Source organism: Rhododendron vialii, chromosome 6a (assembly GCF_030253575.1).
Source record: "Rhododendron vialii isolate Sample 1 chromosome 6a, ASM3025357v1".
Classification (NCBI taxonomy): Eukaryota; Viridiplantae; Streptophyta; class Magnoliopsida; order Ericales; family Ericaceae; genus Rhododendron; species Rhododendron vialii.
In genome coordinates, this window is record NC_080562.1 from 35,442,446 (window position 1) to 35,464,870 (window position 22,425).

The 22,425-nt window shown below is 38.8% G+C and overlaps 4 protein-coding genes across 5 annotated transcripts in view; 2 read left to right on the forward strand and 2 right to left on the reverse strand.

Moving 5' to 3' along the window:
• LOC131330398 (acetyl-CoA acetyltransferase 2) overlaps window positions 1-22,425 on the forward strand; it is a 63,500-nt gene that overhangs the window by 13,763 nt on the left and 27,312 nt on the right. The gene's annotated exons all lie outside the window — the stretch shown is intronic.
• On the forward strand, window positions 1,385-10,291 carry LOC131330395 (protein ACTIVITY OF BC1 COMPLEX KINASE 7, chloroplastic). Its single transcript, XM_058363957.1, has 18 exons — window positions 1,385-1,573; window positions 2,379-3,075; window positions 3,221-3,364; window positions 3,518-3,643; window positions 3,947-4,034; window positions 4,172-4,265; window positions 5,266-5,359; window positions 5,551-5,605; window positions 5,714-5,805; window positions 5,924-6,094; window positions 6,471-6,527; window positions 6,646-6,729; window positions 7,398-7,482; window positions 9,006-9,067; window positions 9,164-9,238; window positions 9,428-9,532; window positions 9,700-9,841; window positions 9,959-10,291. The coding sequence occupies exons 2-18, from the start codon at window positions 2,395-2,397 to the stop codon at window positions 10,030-10,032; spliced, it is 2,229 nt and encodes a 742-aa protein (XP_058219940.1). The 5' UTR covers window positions 1,385-1,573; window positions 2,379-2,394; the 3' UTR covers window positions 10,033-10,291.
• On the reverse strand, window positions 10,516-14,456 carry LOC131330394 (pentatricopeptide repeat-containing protein At5g61990, mitochondrial-like). 2 transcript variants are annotated; one of them, XM_058363956.1, is made up of 2 exons: window positions 10,977-14,456; window positions 10,516-10,857 (listed from the first exon to the last, which is right to left on the reverse strand). In XM_058363956.1, exon 1 carries the CDS (start codon window positions 14,283-14,285, stop codon window positions 11,214-11,216), a length of 3,072 nt encoding a protein of 1,023 aa, XP_058219939.1. In that variant the 5' UTR covers window positions 14,286-14,456; the 3' UTR covers window positions 10,516-10,857; window positions 10,977-11,213. The 2 variants fall into 2 exon arrangements, with proteins under 2 accessions (XP_058219939.1, XP_058219938.1); XM_058363955.1 differs by having other exon boundaries at window positions 10,516-10,866.
• Window positions 21,692-22,072, reverse strand: LOC131328684 (uncharacterized mitochondrial protein AtMg00810-like). Its single transcript, XM_058361599.1, has one exon. The coding sequence runs from the start codon at window positions 22,070-22,072 to the stop codon at window positions 21,692-21,694; it is 381 nt and encodes a 126-aa protein (XP_058217582.1).

Consider the following 22,425-nt stretch of genomic DNA (forward strand, 5'->3'; position numbering starts at 1 on the left):
TCTCTCTCCTCCTTCTCTTCCTTTAACTGTGATGCTACAATTAAGTCCAACAGTTAATGGAATTTAAACTTTTAGTACCATTTAGCAAACTCATTAAAGTGTCAAAAACTAAAATTTGTTAGTTATCTCTCCCATGTCAGATAGCTTATGACAAAACTAGGTCCTTAACTCATCTACTAGAGATGCTCTAATGGGCGTTGGCTGTCAATTCAACTAGGCCTTCCTCAGATTGGACTTGTCGGGTAACCCAATTGACCGATCCGCTCCCGGCCCACTATGTATTTGTAAAGTAAATACCTTAGGACTTGGGTTACCCTTTGTTCTCATAACTTCATCATATTGGTTTTGCATGTTCCTGGTCTACGGTCATTTCTCTTTTGGATATTGTATCATGCCTGGCATATCCGGAAGGAGAAATGACCATTTATATATCCCATGCAAAAAAGTTTCAATTACCTCTACCTGGATAGTAAATTTTCTGTATTGGTCAAAGAAACAGATTGTGTGCCACAAAATTGACCAAAAAAACAGTGAGTTTGAAAAAGTTCACCAACCACTCCAACACACAAACAAAAGAACAAACAAAATGTCAAAATTTTACTCCTACTATAGACTTCTCATTTCAGCTTAACCAAACCAATTGCACATGCTCTCTTAAAAAGGAGAAAAGAAGAAGAAGAGGAGGAGGGTAATGTAGTCAATTTAAGGAAAATTGGGGAAAAGGACATTTTTATTTATTTTATTTTATTTGATCATTGACATCTATTTTACTCCTATATTAAAGAACACTAATTGATGTCTATATTATTGTGATACTGGCTCGCACTTTTATATTCCAAAAGTACCCACAAGTTAGCATGTACAGTACATGTTTGTAGGACAAAAATGTAAACCAACACAGTAAAAAAAAAAACTCCGCACACACCGCGTACCCATCGCATGTGCCCGGCCTCTTTTTTACAGTGGGATGAAATTAAACATAGAACGTTTCTAGGTAACCGTCATAGGACCACTGACCAACGGGCAATTGCCACCTCATCAATGTATATGTGTGGTCACAGTGGTGCTGCTGTGAACAGGAGATCACCACAGTTCCCTCTTTTTTTTTTATAAACCAAACTACTTACTGGAGTACTATAATAGTTCAATGACAACCAAGCAAACTCTTGAATGGTGGAACTCCAGGATCCCACCAGTTTTCAGTTTTGTCGTTAACCCAATTATATTCTCCAACGCGAGCGAGCGAGAGAGAGAGAGAGAGAGAGAGAGACGCACGTTACAGAATTGAAAACTAAAGGGGAGTGAGGACAGTTGGTCGTAGTAGTGTGCACGCCAGTTTGCTCCTCCATTTCAAGCTTCTTGATTCTGATTCCCTCTCTCTCTCTCTCTCTCTAAAAAATCATTGCTACACTCGCCAGTCCAATGATATATAATTTTTTTTTGATCCAATGATATTATAAAATTCCCTCTTACCCACAACCCACCTCTCTGTATTTCAAGACCCAGATACAGAATACCCGTCTGTGGAATTTCTCGCTTAACAAGAATCTAATACCAGATTCTATTCTATTCTGTAAGTACTCCCATCACTCATATCATCGAAATTTTCATTCATCCCTCTATCATTCTAAGTTTGTAATAAGTAGTATATGATCACACACCTCATAGTATATATGTTTCTTCTTCCTTTTTTTTATGTGGGTTCAGTTTTTCCTGTTGCCTTCCTTCAATCCACCAAAGGGTCTGGTTGATTGACCTGATTCGATTTCGAATGATTGGATTGGTTGGATAGCCATTAGTCAACGAATACCACAGAATTATATGGGTTATATTTAAACAATAGCTTTGGATATGTTGCAAATCGACCCAATGAAATGACTAATCAAGAGACTAATCCTATTGTCTAATAGCGGGAGCTCAATTAAAGTCGAGAAAAAGCCCCATGTGAACTTTGCGGAATTCATAGAATGCGAGCGAGAGGCAACCTCAGACCAAAGGCTGTAATCCCTTCCCAAGCGTTAGTGAAACTACTCATCCTATGAAAGTACATATCCCCATCTTCATTTATCCGACTAATTGAACATGGCCCTAAATATCCATTTGAAAAAAAGCGATGAATAGATAGGGCGGAGCCAGCTGAAGGAAGGGCACTAATGCGCCCCTTGTTGAAAACTAAAGCAAGAAACGAGAAAGTTGGACTAGGAGTTCTTTGGTAGGTTAGTTGAGCCAGTGCTGTTAATTGACAGGTCTTTCTTACCCAAAATCATGTTTTTTTATTTTTATGTTTATGTCATGGTCCTTGTACTGAAATTGTAATGGGTTCGATTGTTTTTGGCTAGGCTTTATCAATCCATTTATCTACTTGCCAAATTATGCAGGTTTTTATTGTCCTAAATGGCGGCAGCGATAGCTAGCTATAGCTGTTATTGCCGCGATGTGGAGTTGATGAATCATGGAAGATCAGTTCACCATCTCAGTCTCGCTAGCTCAATATCACTTCAGCAACTCCCAACATCCAGGAGACATAAATATAAATCACGCCCCACTGATAGATTCTTCCGGTTTCAAGTCAATATGAAACAGTCTGAATCGCCAGCGAAACTGGGTAGTAACGGCAGAACTATTAAAATGGTGCCTACGAGTGAGGTAATGAAAAGGAAAACTCCGTCATTAGATAATGCAGATGTAGTGAATGGTTCCAAGAGGGTAGTCAATGGTTCAAACAGGGTGGTGAACGGTTCAATAGGGGTAGCCGATGGTTCGAAAGGGGTACTGAATGGTTCGAAAGGGGTACTGAATGGTTCAAAGGTGGTTGTAAATGGAACAAGCATTGTTAAGAGAGATACTGCTTCTGCCCTGGTTAAGACCAAAAAAACTGGGGGCTCTAAAGAGCTTCCACCAATTGAAGAGCTAAAGGTTCTTCCATCAGATGAGGGTTTCAGTTGGGCCAGCGATAATTATAATTCGGTGCAGAGATCTATAGATGTATGGACTTTTGTGCTTTCTTTGCGCGTCCGTGTTCTGTTTGACAACGCGAAGTGGTCATATATTGGAGGCTTCACAGAAGATAAGCAGGTAGAATTGGCAGTCCAAAACTGCTTCCTTTTCTTTTCATGTTTCCAGATTTGCCCTCTATTGCATTTCTGACTTAGAAACATTCCTGTTTCTGAGAGTAGAATCATCTACCAAGTGTGTTACTTAGAAACTCTAATGTACCCAGAAAAACAGAAGAAGAAGAACTGCATCGTGGTTAAGGGAATGTGTACTGCAACTTGGTCCGACTTTTATCAAACTTGGACAATTATCGTCGACAAGGTCTGATCTATTTCCGCGTGAGTTTGTGGACGAGCTTGCCAAGTTGCAGGTACTTATTTTTCTCTCCGTGTTTAGCCTTACAAACAACTTGCTTACAATTCACATTATAATTTGTGAGAATGCAAGCATTTGTAAGATTTTGTCTAGATATAGGCATCATATGCTTATTGTGTTTAAGGAAAGTGCTTGATATCTTATTCAGGACAGAGTACCAGCATTCTCACCAAAGAAAGCAAAAGCCTTCATTGAAAATGAACTAGGAGCTCCAGTTGACATATTATTTAAGGAGTTTGAAGATCAGCCAATTGCAGCTGCTAGTCTTGGTCAGGTAGGTGCTCGATATACATATATAATATATGAAGCCTTTGGGGAAGTCACATTGACGTCTTTTACACTATCCAAAGACCAATCAGTTTCTACGTTTTGTTAATTGTTATCATTTTCTGTTATCTATGGATTTTTAAGCATCCGCATCATCACCGGCATGGCCACCAATCCACCACTGTTGTCAGTAGACTCATTACTATTGTGATACCAGTAAAGCATATTGGTGAAAGTTGTCTTGTTTTTCATTCCTTTGTTATTACTTTTCTTCAACCTCTTCTGATCGAGTTTGAGGAGTTCTCCTTAGGTGCATAGGGCTATCTTGCACAGTGGAGAGAAAGTTGTCGTGAAGGTCCAAAGACCTGGCCTCAAGAAACTTTTTGATATCGATCTACGTAAGTATTGGACATATGCCAAAACCCCTATCATTTTCAGTTGGTGGCCATTTATCATAACGGAAAAATGTTCTTATTATGTTTTGTATGATTCTGGAGATTTTGGTTATTTGACTCAATTATGCACCTTTCATCAGGAAATTTAAAGCTAATTGCAGAATACTTTCAGAGAAGTGAAACACTTGGTGGTCCAACCAGAGATTGGATAGGGATATATGAAGAATGTGCCAAGTAAAGAGTTAGCATTGGGCCTCTTCTTCCTGTTCTTTGGTTTCTGTTTTTGTTTCCTGTTTTAAGGCACCAGGCCCTCGTCAAGAAAACTATGATCGTTGGACGACTTTATTTGGGGAAATACCATTATTTCTTGGTGTTGGTTTTTCATAGAACGTGTATTTAGTAATGCCTATCACATTGGCCGGAACTCTAGCCTCTTAGGCAACAACTCATTAAAACTGACTACTTCTAGTTTACTTAAGTCCATGTTCAATCAGACTGGTAAATTTTTTTGGGTCAGTCCATAATTGTTATACAGATTGCTATGGAACGATATGCTCAAAGTGTATCGTTCCTTTCTTCACCATCTCAATTCAAATCAGTTTAGCCTTCCTCTTGTCGCATTGATTAAACACTTCCATCATTGCATATTAGTTTTGCTTTCTTTCTTCAACAGGGAGGGGGAGTGAGGGTGTTTCCCTACTCTATGTTATATTTTGCGTAATTAAATTTACATGGGATGGCTCTTATGACAGTCGAAGGTTGTTCAATTGGAAAAAAACTAAAATGAACTGAAAAGATGAAACGGAAAGAGAAATCGGTTCTGGTAAATAGGTATCTACGTGCTGCAGTATAAAGTACTTCGATGTATGGTCTCTATGTGTGCACTCACTGTGATCAGCTGGATCAAGCAGTGGAGGGGCACAACTCACTTACTTGAACTTAGTAGACTAGGTTCAGGCTCTACCGAAAAAATAAGGCAACACTCGTGCTTCAACAATAACAACAATCGGCAATCTATAATTTTTAAGGGAAGAAAGGGAGCCAAATAGCTTACTTGAAGAAAAATCAATTTATAGGTATCTTGTGGGCACTGTTATTGTCAGACCACTGTTTTGTTGATTGACTTTGTTCTTAGTAACTAATCGTGTCATTATCTAGGAGAAGTTTTGTTGCTTTCTTATACAATATTGAAGGTACCACTAGCTAATTTTTGTGGCATTTATGGGAATTTCAGGATTTTGTATGAAGAAATTGATTACATAAACGAAGGGAAGAACGCTGACAGATTCCGCCGGGATTTTCGGAATGTGAAGTGGGTTCGAGTACCTGTATGTTTCTTGCTAAAGTACTGCAAGTTGAATATCATTCAGTTCGAATTTCCTTAAATTAATTTAAAGATGGTTTTCAATCATCGTACTTCTGATTTTCCATTACCCTTAAATGGCTTGCACAAACAATGGAAAATAAGATCAACTCTCTAATTTGAAATTCTTTTTGTTTTCCTTTTCTCCATCTGTAGCTGGTGATTTGGGATTATACCGCGACCAAGGTATTAACATTGGAGTACGTTCCAGGTTTCAATCTGAACCAGTTTTTCTCTATGTTGAATAGTTGAATCATCACATCCTGCATTAAAAGAGAGCATTTGTCCTGTGTCGTGATAGTGGTAATTCTGTGAGCAGGCATTAAGATAAATCGGACTGATATGTTAGATGCGCGTCGTTACAGTCGATCTCAGATTGCCTCTCGTTCTATTGAAGCATATTTAATCCAGGTAAAGAATTTTACTTGTCTTGATCAATTGGACTACTCGGCTCGTTACAAATCCAACGCAATGCAACTTTTTCCTTTTACTGATGATTTTGCTACATCCTTGTATGACCTTTTGCCAGATCCTCAGAACTGGTTTCTTTCATGCTGATCCTCACCCTGGAAATCTTGCTATTGATGTGGATGAATCACTCATTTATTACGATTTTGGTATGATGGGAGAGATCAAATCTTTTACAAGGCAGAAATTGCTGGATCTATTCTATGCAATTTACGAGAAAGATGCAAAAAAGGTGCTTTATTTATTTCAGCATTTATCTAGCAGTTTGTCAATCAAATGAATTAGAAAACCGTAGAAAATGTCTGTGCAGTCATCATTAGTTCATTACTTCCTCGGTTCGTTTAATCAAGTCATATGTTAAATGTAGTGCAAGAATACATGTTTTTAAACCGCAACTTAACTGAATGTTGATGAAAACATCTAAATTACCTGAGGTATAATTTCTGGTTTGTGGTCTGAATTTTATCCGAGGAGAGGTGTGATCTGGCAATTGGAAGTATGGTAGTAGACCGAAACAAAAGATCAAGAACTTGAGGTTGTTCTTGAGATATTAGTCTTGCTTCAACAGCTTGATAATTTTTTTTTGGCAAATCACTACTACTCTGCAGGTTATGGTTAGCCTTATTGATCTTGAAGCACTTCAGCCCACAGGAGACCTGTCATCGGTATGTATCTAAGCATACAGCAGCAAATCTCCTAACAGAAAACTATCAGAGACTGATTCATTTGCTAACTAGGGAGTCTTTATTGCTTTCAGTTCTGATGGGATATTTGTGCTCCTAGGTAAGGAGATCAGTGCAGTTTTTCTTGGATAATTTGTTGAGTCAGTCACCAGACCAACAGCAGACTTTGGCTGCCATTGGCGAGGTATGCAAATATTCGCTTAATTCTGTACTTCGAAATAATTGAAGCTTCTTTATAACACAGGCATGTGTAGATATCCAAATAGTTGCTCATATACGTTTTCGTCTGTTAGTTATTTCCCAGATGACAAATATTGTCTACGATGAACGAACAACAGTCATTTCGACTTGCTTATTTCACAAACTCCTGAACCTGATTTCATACCTAACAGTTGGTGATAGCCGTTTTTAGGATTTTCCTCCAAATGCTATCTAAAAGATGTGAAGCCGTTTCTCCAGAAATTTTGAGACTGCCCCTTTCTACTTGTTTCCAGACCCAGTACTAGTCGCCCAAAAAACTTTCCCTTTCACAACAAAATAGTAATGACGCGAGTTTAATACTTTCGTTCAGGTGGATTTCTTGATTGTTAAAGTGGTTCTATGACCATGAAAAGCTAATGAGCATTGAGCTAATATTAGCCAGTAAAGAAGGCACATAATTTTAGAGGGATTAAAATTACCGAGCAAATGGATGGAAGAGATTTAAAGTCATTGTAGCTCTCTTTGTGATATCCTTTGCTTAGGCACTCTTTCAAAACTTGCTATATTGAAGTGTCACCCAATTTTCTTTTATAGTTTCACTTGACCCTTCAATCATCAGAACCAGTAAAACTGCAAGGAATTTCTTTGCAGGATTTGTTTGCAATAGCTCAAGATCAGCCATTCCGGTTTCCATCCACCTTTACGTTTGTGATTAGGGCATTTTCAACACTTGAAGGTTCTCTCTCTCTCTCTCTCTCTCTCTCTCACGCACGCACGCACAAATTGGTGCTACAATGTTCACAATAAAGTGATTGCAAAATTAATTAACTTTGAAATAAGTCGCAGAAACCTGCTTGGTGTCTCAAAAATATTTTATGATCATCCTTTACCCTTTCTAACTTACAGGTGGTATAGGCCTTTATCTTGTACCCTCCGTCTCTTTTTTAGAGTCTAGTATTTCATTTTGGGCTGTCCCTTAATAAGTGTCCATTTTGTAAAATTAGGGGTAAAAGTTGGTAAATTTTCTATTTTTCCCCTAAAAGTAGATTCCATTTTGAAAAGTTAGTGAGTAAAAATGTAATGATGATGTTTCCATAGAGGGTAATGAGGGAAAGTGGAGGTAAAAGGTGTAATGATTGTCTTTTTAATAAGTTGAAATTACGAAGCAGAATACTTAAAAAGAGACGGAGGGAGTAGAACATTTTAGTTAAAAGCAAGTATCTGGTTCCACTGTGCGAGTTTCGGATTGTATCTTATTATGGACCACGGAAAGAGGATGCTGATGATTCACCCGCAAGGTATATCATGAGATGCAAGGCAATGGAAATGCATTATCATTGTTGCCTACACAGAACAAATCATTTAATGTGAACTTTTTTCTGTTTTTGCTCAACTGAGTTAGGAATTAGTACCAGTTCACGAAGGCACTGCCTGCGTTGCTTATCTGAATTTAACAATGGAAGGGGTTTTGAGTCGATCATTTGTAGTTCAATCTGGAATTTTGGGAGAGAACATCCTTGGGGGCAAACTTACCTTTTAGTTTTAGTTGTACAAACGTCGTAATTTTTTGTAGTCTTTTGGCATTTGGTTCTCACGCAACCTCCAATCAGCCTATCATAGTTCTTGAGACCTATGTAGTACAGAAATGGACCCAGGACCCGGGACATGACAATTCTAAAAAAATGGGGACATGGACAAAGCAGGAAACAAGGGCAATAGTTTGTTGGCATTTTTTTTAGTTATGCATGCCTACATTGTAACCATTAAATATTTAGGTCAGACTAGAGCTTCTATCATATGCGTTTATCAACAGATGGGTATGGTTTTATCCGAACACATATGTATTATGTTACAGTAACTATCTACCTCCAAAAACATTTAAAATCTATAAAAGCCACTCTACCGTGTCCCCATAGTGTGTCCTCACCACATGGCGTGTCCCTGGCATATCGCGGGTCAGACCCGAATAGAGCGACCTCCTAGGTGTGTCGTTGCTTCTTAAGACAAAAGAGAAATGAAAAGAAGAGACAGAGAAGGGATTAAACCGAACCTTTTAGAAATGTAGTGAAAAAAAGTACGCACCTGTCCTTCACAATTATCACCTGGCATCCTAAGTGAAACCTTAGTCTTGTAGAATAATAGCCAGCACTCGAAGTTAAAAAATATTACTCTTATGTCATCCTCATAATTTTACGGGGCTAATTATGGTACTAAATGACAGCAATTGTGTTGGTTCTAATCATGACTGCCATCTTACAGGAATTGGCTACACGCTTGATCCAGATTTCTCGTTTGTGAAGGTTGCTGCACCTTATGCCCAGGTTATATATATTTTGACGCATGAATTTGACCATGAATTCTCTACTAATAATTCATTGAAAAAAAAAAACCTAATTCAATGGTCCACTTATCTACAGGAGCTGTTGGATCTAAAACAGAAGCAGCGGACGGGGACTCAACTTGTTCAGGATATAAGGAAACAAGCTGATGATGTACGGTTTATAACCTATGTCTCCCTTATTTCAGTTTGTTGATTTTTATCCTTCTCATATTGATAGTATTGTTTATTTTGGTACTCTGCTAAATCAGTTTTTTTCAGAGTGCTATCTAGCACAGGCATTAAAGTCATTAAATTTCATTTTAGGATTAGTAGATGAAGGGTGTTGCATCTATGATTTCAGGCCAGAACATACACAATGTCCATGCCATACAGAGTCCAAAGAATAGAAGAGTTCGTGAAGCAACTTGAGTCAGGAGATTTGAAACTCCGTGTTCGGGTGCTTGAGGTATCCATCCTTTAGCTTTTTGCAGAGGTTAATTAATAGGAGTAGATTACACAAAGACTAAGTAATCTTACTTTTTGTTTGAATCGTAGATTGATAGAAGCATAATTGATAGTTTTTCCTTATGGTGAAATTTCTGTTTCTTGAATTGCATGAACTAAACTCATCAGTCAGAAAGAGCAGCTCGGAAAGCAACAATACTGCAAATGGCAACAATGTATACAGTTCTAGGCGGTACTCTACTAAACCTTGGGGTCACATTCAGCAATCAGGGCACTCAAGTAATCGCGAATGGATCATTTGCTGGCGCAGGTTATCACTGAAATACTACTATTGAAAGGGGTTACTTTTGTACCAGACAGTTTTGCTTTTAACCTTGGTTTTTTCATTTTCCATGACTCTCACTGTCGCTTATTCAATAACCTGCAGGCGTTTTTCTGCTGCTGTTGATTAGGTCGATGCAAAGGGTGAAGAAGCTAGATAATTTTGAGAAACAGATATGATAGCCCAAGCAAGACATAACAAATGCCTGCTTATTTCCTGCCATCAAATCGGCTTTCCTTCGTTTCCATTTTTCACTGGATCATTTGGCCAATAGCTATATAGCTTGTATAGGCAACACAATCACATAGGGGCATTCTTCTTACCCATGTAATTCACGGAAATTTTATGGTAACTCAATATTCAAAATTGGGTGAAGTCAATTTTAACAAGTTATAGATTAAAACATAATTGTAATAAGATTGTAATACTGTTCTTTTTTGTTTATCTATCTTTTAATAAGATTGTAATACTGTTCTTTTTTGTTTATCTATCTTCATCATGTGTCCTTAATTACAGTAGCAACGATGGTTCTATGCACTGGTATCAGAATCATTTGAACAGTAATGTCAACCGGTCCATTAACTGAAGACCACAATGGATTGCATTAAGAGAAAATCTATGTGACAAGGCATTCTTGGATGAACAAGGACCATGCTCGTCAATTAGACAAAAAATTTAAAGAACCTCTTATTACTCATGATACCCAAAAGGGAGAGGGAGAAGACAAGCAGAGTTTTTTTTTTTTTTTGATCCGCGACAAGCAGAGTTCAAAGCTAACATTTCTCATATCTACAACAGGCTCGAGAACATACCACAATCAGAGACAGATCATATTTGCTCCATCTTGTCAGAGTCAAATAATGAAAAATCAGGTCGGGATTCTCCATCAGTACCACAATCAATCAGAGATTCAGAATGTACCAGCTTCAGAAATGCTCGGCAGGAAAATGGAGGCGAATTATCTTCCCTTCTCACAGCTGTGCTGGGTCAAATAAACAATTCACCTGAAAAGGCTGAAATGTATCTTAATCAGTTTCTGAACCAGCGGCAGCAATAATCATGGTAAATACTAGTTTGGATCTGGCACAGATAAAACGTGAGCATAGAGGCTTCTGTTATTTACCTTTCAAGTCTCGAACCTTCCGATTGCAGTTAGTAGCTCCACCAATTTGGTTCGAGAAAGTAGCAGCCCGTTGAAGTCAATCAAGAGCTATATCATGATGGTACATACTCTTGATGCCCTACTTGGTTCTTGTCCAAACGCCCACATACAGCTGCTGAAGCAGCCCAAAGGAGCTCTAAATTACTTTTCTGTTGTGAACCATTTGCTCAACAATTAACAGCACCAAAGCCCTTTTATTTATCTTGTTAGACTAAGGTCCTCAAAATCTTCATTGTTCAGGTCACCCTGAAAATCCGCATCAGTCAGGTTACCATCAACTAGGTCAGATAAACACGTGGATTTTGAAACCCATCTGAACCTAATTATGCCCTCCAAAAGCTTCACAGCCTTATCCATGTCACCAGCTGTTTGAAGACCCCGAGCTACAACACTACATGTAGAAAGATTGAGCTTAAGCCCACTTGACCCCATTTCATAAACCAGCCTCAGTGCATCTGAGAAGTCTTCTTTCTTGCACAATGCCTGTATTAGAGCTTCATAAACATTTGTGCTCATTTGCATGCCCTTCTCCAACATCTCATCCCTTAACTCAAATGCCTCCACCAAATTTCCTTCTTTGCAGTGTGTATCCAGCATTATGTAATAGGTAATTTTATCAGGCTCAATCCCCTTAGTGACCATATCCTGAAACAACGCAAAAGCCTCTTTTCTGTCACCTATCATGTTGTAACCGTGAAGAAGTGTTGCGTAAGTTATAGTGTTAGGGATCAGATTCCTCCCCTGCATCTCCAAAAGTAGCTGTTTCGCTTCCTCCATCATGCCCTTCTTGCAGTGGTGGTCAATCAGAGTTGTGTACGTGACATGATTAGGCATCACTTGCTTTTCTTGCATTAATTCCAACAACTGTTTTGCTTCTTGTAGCTTCGCAATCTCACAAAGTCCCTCAATCAATGTATTGAAGGAGAGGGTAGAAGCAAAGCCCTTCCGCAACATTTCTTGAAATAAGCCAAGAGCTTTTTCCAATTTTCCTTCCTTGCAGTAGCCGTCTAAAAGGACATTATAGACATAACTATCTGGTGAAATGCCCTTAAGTGGCATCTCATTGAATAATTCGCACGCTTCGTTTAGATTCCCAGATTTGCAATATACATCTATCATTGTAGCATATGTTATATTATTTGGAGTCAAACCTTTTTGCAAAACGCCATCAAACAAATTTTTAGCTCTTTCAGTTTCACCAGCCTTAAGTAGCCCATTGATTAAGAAGTTGTAATTAACTATATTAGCAGTAATCCCTTTTGCAACCATCTCGTCATGAAGTTCAAAAGCCTTCTCTAAATCACCTTGTTTACAGAAACCAGAAATGAGATAGTTGTAAGTAAAAACATCAGGAACCAGACCTTTTGCACAGAGTTCTGAAAATACCCCAACAGCTTCTTGCAATTTTCCAATCTTTGAGAGGCATTGGATGAGCACACTGTAAGCTTGAACATCCGGGAGAACCTTTTCAGCAAGCAATAGCATACGTCGAAAAACTGAGAAGGCTTCTGTGATATTCCCCATTTTGCAGTGCCCATTGATCAACTTTGTGTAAATTACCTTGTCTGGCTTTAGACCACAACCAAGCATCTCATCAAAATCTGCATCTGTCATTTTCCCTATCTTGATATATCCGTCAATAAAGGCTCCATAAGTATAAGCATTTGCCTTAAAGCCTCTCCCCAACATTTCAATCAAGATGGTCCTTGCTTCTTTCATCTTCTGAGCTTTGCAAAGGCTGGATATAAGAGAGTTATAGCAGATTACATCAGGCATGATTCCTAGCTGCTTCATTTCGTCAAAAATCCTTCTTGATTCTTCAAATTTACCTTCTCGACCATGAGCTGTCATAAGAGTCGTGTAGATTATGGCATTGGGTTTCAATCCTTTTGCAATCATTTCTTCAAGAGTGTCATTGGCCTGTTGGAGATTTCCACTACTACATAGCCCATTGATTATCACACTATAAGTCATTAGTGTAGGCGCCAAACCAACACTCTTCATTTCTTCAAGTGCGGTAAAAGCCCCAACCATATTGTGTTCACGACAATAGCCCTCAATCAACGAAGTATAACTTTTGGAGTCAGGTTTTGAGCCCCTCTTAATTATCTCATTCATGAGTTCTTCTGCCTTGTCCATCATACCAGCTTTACAAACCCCATTAAGCAGTGTGTTGTACGTAAGCAAGTTATCCCCAATACCATTCGAGACCATCTCATCCCTAATACTAAAAGCTGCCTCTATATCCCCTTGTCTCATGAACCCATCAATTAACGCATTGTAGGTTATTATGTCAGGCTTTAGACCCAGATCAGTCATCTCCGCTAATACCATTTTTGCCTCTTGTGATCTCTTCCATGAACAAAACCCATTGATAAGAGTGGCACAAGTGTACTTATCGGGGACTAACCCGTTCTTAACCATAGATTCCTTCATCTCAATAGCTTCATGAAGAAGCCCGGCTCTACACAAACCTCCAATGACCACATTGTACGTAACCGCATTAGGGTTGCAACCTTTGTCCCTCATTTCAAGAAGTACCTTTTTAGCCTCCTTGACATTCCCAACCTTACAATGAGCATTGATCATATTGGTATAAGCATAAACATCACACCTCATACCTGCCTTACACATTCCATCACAAACCTTCCAAAACAATCCCAACTCACTAGCCTTCAACAAATCGCTCAGTAAACAATTAAAAAGCAACAGACTAGGAACATATTCAACATCCTTATTAGCACCTAAAAGAACACCAACAGCCTCATCCAATAGACCTATTTTCCTATACTTGTCAACCAGTATATCAAACACTTTTTGATTTGAGCTGGACCCATTACAGTTCTTACAACAGCTAACGACTGAACCCAAAATGGCGCGTGGGGAAGAAGAACAAGTCTTGATCATTCTTTCAATTAGATCACTTGTGGGCCCATAACAGTGAGAGTTACAGAGATTAACAGCTAAGACAGACAAGATATCCAAATCTTGGAGGGCACCCATTTTGTGTTCGTACCAGTAGAAGAAGTTGAGGAGGAGTTTGGAATCACCCACCTGGTTTTGGTGAAGGAAGGTTCGAAGCACATCTGGGTTTAGCTTCTTGGGTATGTCTGATGAGTTTAAAAGAAAGTTCCAGTTTTTGTGTTTGAGTATGTGGGTGATTTCTTCTCCGATTGAGTATTGGTTTTGTGTGGTGGCGAAAGGTCTTGTCTTTGCAATGACAGATTGTGAAGCGAGAACATAAGACTTTCTTTGGGAGAGTCTCCACATGGTTAAGAGGAATTGGGGTGGCGCGCGCTCTCTCTCTCTCTCTCTACCAGTAGAAGAGGCAACGGAGGAGAGATACTGGATCACTCTACTCCGTGTGCAGAGAATTTGGAAATTTTTAGCCTGGGTAAAACCCTAGGTTTCATTACTCCCTCCGTTCCGTTTGTTGGTGCCTTTAGGATTCCAAAGGAGAGACTTTTTTTTTTTTTATGGCTTTATTTTCTAATTTTATCCTTCAATTATTAGTACTTTTTCTTATATTTTGTTCGGTCTTACTATTGTTAGTCCAATGGGCTGACGATAAATACACTATAAAACAAGAAAAATATGCATTTCTGTATACTTTTTATACTCTTTAATACACATTCACACTCCCACTATTGTCAGCCCACTAAAATCAGCCCAGTGGGCTGATTTTAGAATTTTCCTATTTTGTTTTCTACTACTACTAATTAAAAAAATAAAGGGTAGAAGAGGGAATTCATTCAGGCTTTGTTCCGGAACAAAAAATAAGTTCTTATTTTTTAAAAAAACAATTTCAAGCTAAAAAATGATGGGTTTATTGAAATATAAAAATATGCAATATGGATCTTGTTTGGAAGATCGATGAGATCTTATATACGATACAAAAAAAATTGAAAAATTATTTTTCATTTGCTTTATTTTTGAGTTTGAAAATGTGAAATAAACTGCTTATTTTTTAAGAAGGTTTCTGGAACAGAGCCTTCAATATTGTTCATTAATTTTGAGGTGAGACAATCTTTTTGAGACGGCAAAAAGTACTAGCTGAGACCAACAATTGAGGACGGAGAGAGTATTCAATCTGTTTTTTGGTCCCCGTTATTTGAAAATTGTTTCCATCTTCCCCATCAATATAACTCTCCTCTGGTCTTGCATTACATTACTGTCTCTTCTCAGGAGAAGTTTTTGGGGGCAAATGGGGTATAAGACACGTGGTACTTGAGCGTGTATTCGAGCTGTCCAAACGTGTTTTGGACAGTTCAGATCCGAACACTCTTTCTATCCATCAGCTGAGTACCACAAGTCCAAAACACATTTGGACGGCTCGGATGCACGCTGAGTACCTGTAACGCCCCCAATTTTGGGTACGTTAAAGAAGGCATTTTCATTGAAAATCTAAATAGAGTCTGGCTCAATATTACAACATAACTCTCCCAAAGAGTACTTTATTAAACAAAAGGAGAGTAGACTAGGGTTCCTATCTACAGCTCCTCATGCTCCTCCATCCTTGCCAGCTCCTCAGCTCCAAAAGCCTCCACGGTGATCTGCTTACCTGATTATCTACAAAATCTGACACATTATACCAGCGTCACCACCGATATAATATGTCAGGGTCACCAAAAAGGCAACACCGTGAGCTACAAAGCTCAGCAGAGTAATCCCATACCCGCTAACCCATAACTTACAAACAAAGCTATAATACAACATCAATTTCCACATGATACATATATACGCAGTTAATCATTGACACATCCACATTCATTAACCATCTATCGTTGGTGTCCAAGATTTTCGGGTTTCTCCTACGCAACTCATCGTAGACCGTGTCAACATTTTCACATACCAATTCATCTTTCAAAAATCATTTGTTTAACTCACACAATTTTGCATTGGCTCCGTACCGCGGATAACCAAGCTACACACCCAACCTCACAATGGTTCCGTTTTTCCAGGATCCCATTGGAACACACACAAAACACACTCCACACAATGGGCTACCACGTCCGGCCACATTGCGGTTTCCAAAACATTTCCTTTCAAACCAAAATTTGTTTTTAACACACCCAACCTCGGTTCCGCCGCGCCGGTCTCCCGAGTATCCTCACAATGGTTCCGCCGCACCGGGTTCCCATTGGCACACAATTGCATTGGCTCCTCTCCGCGGATAACCAAGCCATACCTCACCATGGTTCCGCCGGTCCGGGTTTCCATGGGAACGCACACAACCTCACAATGGTTTCGCTATTCCGGATCTCCATTGGAACACACACAACCTCAACTCACATTATGCCACCAAAACCGGTCATAATGTAGTTTCAAAAATATTTCCTTCCTCGGAAAATATTTTTCTTGTTAACCACACTCTAGGTGTCATGTTTCTATTTTCTCGATTTTCGTGTCTCGTTCTCATGCATAGACTCCGCGGTAGGACTTTTCACAAAAGTAAACATTCATAAATCATTCCAACAAGATCATCCAACTCAATATTGCTAAGCATGCTTGAAAAGATCAAAATATGATTACTTCAAATCAAGCGTTAAAATCTTCTTTTTCGAAAATCGTTCTATCTTACTTTTTTAGAAATTCAATACAACATATGTTTATTTAAGACAAAGTCATTTATCTAACATGCTCATACCTCCATTAGTGAGATAAACTTATTGACAATCATGCATTTTAAACGATAGATAACCTTATCTACTTGAAACTAAACAATAGATAACCTTATCTACTTAAGGAAAACGATAAGGATATTGATACTTTGAATCAAGAACATTCTACTTTCTAACGTACGATTCTATACTATACGTAGAGTTATTGGACTAGAGTTTCTACTTATACTTAGGGAAGTGAGTAGAGAAAATCTACCTTGATCCGAAACTAGTCGGGGCCGAATAAGCTAGTTGGAAGATTTTCTACGGGCGGTGAAACTTGCAAATCTGGACCGAACTTTGGATGGCAGTAACTTGGTCAATATTTGGCCGAATACGATCGTTCTTGGGTTGAAGTTAAAGCTCTCGAAGTGCTCTACGACTTTCGTAAAGGAAGTTGATCCTAGAAACTACTTTAGGCAGGAGAAAAATGGTAAGAAAGGAGAAGACAGTATGCTGTCTGGAAATAGGAATCCGAGATTTTTACTGAACTTCGGATGCCAATATCTTTGTCATTTCTTCACCGATTGGGATGGTTCTTGGGTCTAACTTGAAGGTTTCGAAGTGCTCTACAACTTTTCCGAAGGGAGTTGGTTCTAAAAATTACTTTAAGCAGGAGAAAAATGAGGATTTTCAAAGGGCAGTAGGCTGCTTGGAAAAACAGAAATGGTTTCTAGAGAGAAGTGAGAGCAAGAAGTGAAAGTGTGAGTTGAAATGCTTGGAATGGCTTGCTATTTATAGGCAAAACTTGAGCTCCTCCTCCCTCCTCTATGGCCGGCCCCCCCTTCTCTCCTTTCTCCCATGGATTTGCTCCATTGAGTTGTCATGTCCAATCAAGCTTGAAAGCATGCCAAGTCTTCCATGACTTGTCACTTCCATTTGTAGGCCAAATCTTAGGTCATCATGAAGGGTTTTGGACTTGTCAAGTCTATGGGGAGGTTGCTTGCAAGAAAGCACAAAATCATTGTACTTTGGAAGACTAGAAATGGGTTGGCATGTAGTAAATAGGCTTAAGGCTATAAATGTTGCTTGTGTAAGGAATCAAAACTCATGCACACACTCCACCCCACTCTCTCCATCCGGCCTTTCTCTCTCTCTCTCTCCATCCGGTCCTCTCTCTCTCTCTCTCTCTCTCTCTCTCTTGTATCTATATACATCCAAGAAAATCTAGGAAAGTAAGTCTAGGATTATTAGGTTTAAGACTAGAACATAGATGTGCATGCATGGCAAAGCTAGCCTTGCTTCCCTTAGAAGCAAAATGATGAGATTCCAAGTATGACTTGTCTTGTCATGCTTATTGGCAAGTCAAAGGTCTATTAACCAAGGGACAAAAATTCTCCTAACAATTATGGACCAAGGGGTAAAGGAATATTGGGTAATGATTATGAAATGACTAGTCATGAAAATCTATTGTCCAAGGGATAATATTTTCCCTAACATTTATGGACCAAAGGTCAAAGGAATATTGGGAATAATTAGGGTTTGAAATGACTTGTCATGGGAGTAAAAATGATTACTCCTATGGTCTAATGGTCCTATAGGGTTTGGAGGGTTTCATAAGGTTCAAAGACGGTCAAAAAGGTTCATTTAGGGTTAGGGAATTGTAACTAGGTGAATCGGTGATCCGGTTTCTCCAACTAATCGGTTGGGAGCTAATTCTACTGGCCAAGTAGGATTTCTAACCAAGAAATATAATTTAAAGATTTTATCTAACTTGTTAGGAAAATATACAAGTGCTTTTATAAGCATACTTGTTTTTAGAAAATGACTAGATTGCTCGGCGTGAAAGATATAATTTTATAAGTCTCAAATCTAATTATGACGGATTATAAAAATTAAAAAGAAAATTTTTTAGTAGCAAATCCAAGTAATTAAAATAAAATTTAAATATTTAACGAAATTTTTATTTACCAAAAATCAGGGTCGTTACAGTACCGCCACGTGGTATCCAATTTGCATCCAAAAACTTCTCTTTTTCACATCAGTTTTTTTGAAAGAACATGGACATCTCCGAGCATCTACAATACATTAGACAAAATTACCCTTATTTTTGTGTCATTTGCCACCCGGTTTTTTCCGGAAAGATTAGTGGTTAAATATTTGGAAACTGATATATTCCTACAATTCAAGAAGGAAAAAAAGAAAGATAGAAAGAGATTTCGTTGTGTGACGATTTCTCCGAGTCTTATCCTCAAGAGTTCAAATAACGGTCAAGTCCATTTTGAATAGGCCTTTAATCAAAGTTAGATCTTTGAACTCCTTCTGAGATGAGGGCAGGGAATAGAGTTTACCCAAAAAGGTGCGCGTATGGTGCATTGGACACCTGAGTAACTGAGTTGTTCCAAAAAAAAAAAATTTAGAGTTACCCATAAAGGAGCTCAAGTAATTCAGATAACTAATTGGTTAAAGTTAACCTCTGAAGTCATGCCATTGTGAGAGACTATTAAGGGCCTTTTTCGTGTGGACCACTTGGGCTATGCTTGCAATAACCCACTGGGCTTTGGTTCCACTACCCAAGGTCAAGGCCTTGCTGAGCGTAGACCTCATCAAACTAAACACGATAGTAGAAAACTAGCATGGCCCGCGAGCAACTGAGCAAGGATGATATGCACAAATTGAGAAGGTCGAGCAATGATACCATAAGCATAAAGCATTAGTGAATTGAGAAGTTGATGAAGCAGCTGAAAGAAAGAGCCTCAAATTAATGTTGAAATGAAAAGATGTGTACAAAGAGGAAAAAGAGGGCTACGTCCATGAGGTATGATATAATTCAAACTTCGTCATTCAACGTTGTTAATTTGGCTTTGAATTTCTTTTCCTCCCCTCACTCTTCACCAGGCACCGTCCCTAAGATTAGTCGAGATCTGCGTAAGCTGACCCGAGCACCTGAGTTTGAAAAAATAAATAAGTAATAACAAATGAACTTTTCACGAGTTGTGAGGAAGGACTTAAAGTATTACAAAGTCTATAAAGACAAATCAAGCGGCCTAGTAAGACCTGGCCCCAATCAGTCATGTGAAGGGAAAATGACAGCCCAGGACGTGAATAATGACAAAGCCCACTTTCAACTTGATTATAATTGATGCCATGGGTTGTTGGGACTAGGCTAGGGTTAAGATCCGTACACCAACTCTTTTTCTATATAGATTTTAATTCGAACAATGAACGGTTTAGATCATTAGGAGCTCAGATTAAATTTGAGTCGTCCAAGTCGAAATGGACGGTCGGATCGAAAACCCCAATCCCTTCCTATATGCTACACATTCTCTTGTCACTCATAGAGGCGAATTTTGTTACCAATGAGAAAAAAACATGTGGTTCAAGCCGGCCGATAATACAAATTGTAGGCGCGCCATTGATTTTGACCCATAGGCAGGGTTGAATTGAGTTTGATCGTTTCTCTTCTTCCTGCCCATTCATCAGTTATATGTATCAATTTCAATGTTACTTGGACTTAATTAGATAAAGAATGGGAGGTGCGACCGTGCGAGTATACTTGTTTAAAGTGTCCAATTCGGCAATTTGATTGAGTCAAAAGACGTCTCCAGTGTTGACTTTTGAATAATAATTTGCCCAAAATGATACTAGCATCTACAATTGGGGTCCAATCTCTTCTGTTCCGAAAATTTCTGTGCCTCTGTGCCAAGAGATTTTTCGGCTGTTGGATTGTGTTTTTTTTTTAATATTTTAAATTCGACAGTCGGAATTGAGTATGTAGGATTTCAAATAACAAAACAACAATTGGGTGTATGACTTTGACTGAAATGTTAGCCTTCAACTCACCTTGTCCATAAATACGTACAAATTCAACGCAAATGTGCACAAGCATAAAAACTAATGGGAAATTAGAGTTTGTTGTATGCGATGCCTTCCAACCCCATGACCAATCTCGTTTATGGACATGGAAATCGCATCATTTCACAGGCTCCACAGTTGTTTTTTTTTATTGGCAATTGTCGGGATATGGCCGTCGTAGGAGATCCTTTTTTAGGATGACCGAGCGCAAATGTGAACGAGACCGGCCAATATCCGCCCACGCAATAACCTGCCCAATTAAGCACGAGTGAGTGGGTGACGCAATTTGTGATTTCATATACCGAGAAACTTTCCAACAAGTTTTTGCTTATTTTATTAGCGGCAACCTATGGATTGCATAGACATCATGATTATTTTGGATGCGAACATGCGGGGTTATGCTAGGGCTTGGGCTTGATCTGTTAATGCATATTCAGAAAGGATTAAGCGTCGTCAAATTCTATCTTGTATCTTATGTTGTCTCTTTTTTCAAGTTGTTTGGTTATATAAGAACAGGTTTTAGACGTTTTTTTTTTTTTTTTGTTGAAGGGTTTTACTGTCATAAGCACTCTTTGTAATGTGATGTTACCAAACATAAAAAAATAAAAATAAAATAAAATTCTTATGTTGTGGGGGTTGACTGGTAATATATATTTAAGTCCCGAGCCAAAAAAACTATTATATTGAAGTTTATTTTCGATCCGCTTTGCATTATGAATGCGTATATATACAATGCAAGATACAACAATTACAATGAGGTCCTAACTAATTAACTATTTACATACTAAGGATAAATAATGAAACTCCATACAACGAACTAATTCAATAATCTAACACTCCCCCTCAAGTTGGTGCGAAGATATCAATCAAGCCCAACTTGAATGCAATAGGGTGGAAACTCTTGCTGCCAAGTCCCTTTGTGAATATATCAGCCAACTGATCTCCAGATCTCACAAAAGGCATACATATCGAACCCTCGCTCAGTTTCTCCTTGATGAAGTGTCTGTCAATCTCAATATGCTTCGTTCTATCATGTTGAACAGGATTATGAGCAATGTTTATAGCAGCCTTATTATCACAGTAGAGTTTCATGGGACCACTGTCAATGAAACCCAAATCACGCAACAAGGTTTGGAGCCACAAGAGCTCGCAAACACCATGAGCCATGGCTCTATACTCTGCCTCTGCGCTAGATCTAGCAACCACTGATTGCTTTTTACTTCACCAAGTAACCAAATTCCCTCCAATAAAGGTACAATAGCCAGAGGTAGAGCGTCTATCATCCACAGAACCAGCCCAATCAGCATCAGTAAAAGCCTCCAACCGCAAATGACCATGATTAGAGAACAGAATTCCTCTTCCTGGAGCTGATTTGAGATACCTCAAAATACGATAAACTGCATCCAGGTGTGAAATACGAGGATCGTGCATAAACTGGCTAACTACACCCACTGCATAGGTAATGTCCGGTCGGGTGTGAGCTAAATATATCAGTCGCCCAACAAGTCGCTGATACCTCTCCTTATCAGTACGTTCGCCCATATCTCCACTCAAGTGATGATTTAGCTCAATAGGAGAATCTGCAGGTTTACAACCCAACATGCCTGTTTCTTCCAAAAGATCAAGAACATATTTTCGTTGAGAGATAAAAATACCTCTATCAGATCTTGCCACTTCCATTCCAAGGAAGTATCTCATCGCTCCCAAGTCCTTAATCTCGAATTCTTGGGCAAGTCGAGACTTCAAATTATGAATTTCATTCATATCGTCACCTGTCATTATTATATCATCAACATAAACAATAAGGATAGCAATCTTACCATCACTCCTCTTAATGAATAGAGTATGGTCAGCATGGCTCTGTTTGTAGCCGAAACTCAGCATGGCCTTTGAGAATCTGCCAAACCAAGCCCTAGGTGACTGCTTCAAACCATACAATGTCTTCTTCAATTTTC

Excerpts from the sequence above, each read along its gene's own strand:
- LOC131330395 (XM_058363957.1), top strand. The coding sequence starts at position 2,395 with ATGGCGGCAGCGATAGCTAGCTATAGCTGTTATTGCCGCGATGTGGAG. Across the intron at positions 3,644-3,946 it reads CAGCTGCTAGTCTTGGTCAG|GTGCATAGGGCTATCTTGCA; the intron begins GTAGGTGCTCGA and ends AGTTCTCCTTAG. Across the intron at positions 4,266-5,265 it reads ATATATGAAGAATGTGCCAA|GATTTTGTATGAAGAAATTG; the intron begins GTAAAGAGTTAG and ends TGGGAATTTCAG.
- LOC131330394 (XM_058363956.1), bottom strand. The coding sequence starts at position 14,285 with ATGTGGAGACTCTCCCAAAGAAAGTCTTATGTTCTCGCTTCACAATCT.
- LOC131328684 (XM_058361599.1), bottom strand. The coding sequence starts at position 22,072 with ATGTTGGGTTGTAAACCTGCAGATTCTCCTATTGAGCTAAATCATCAC.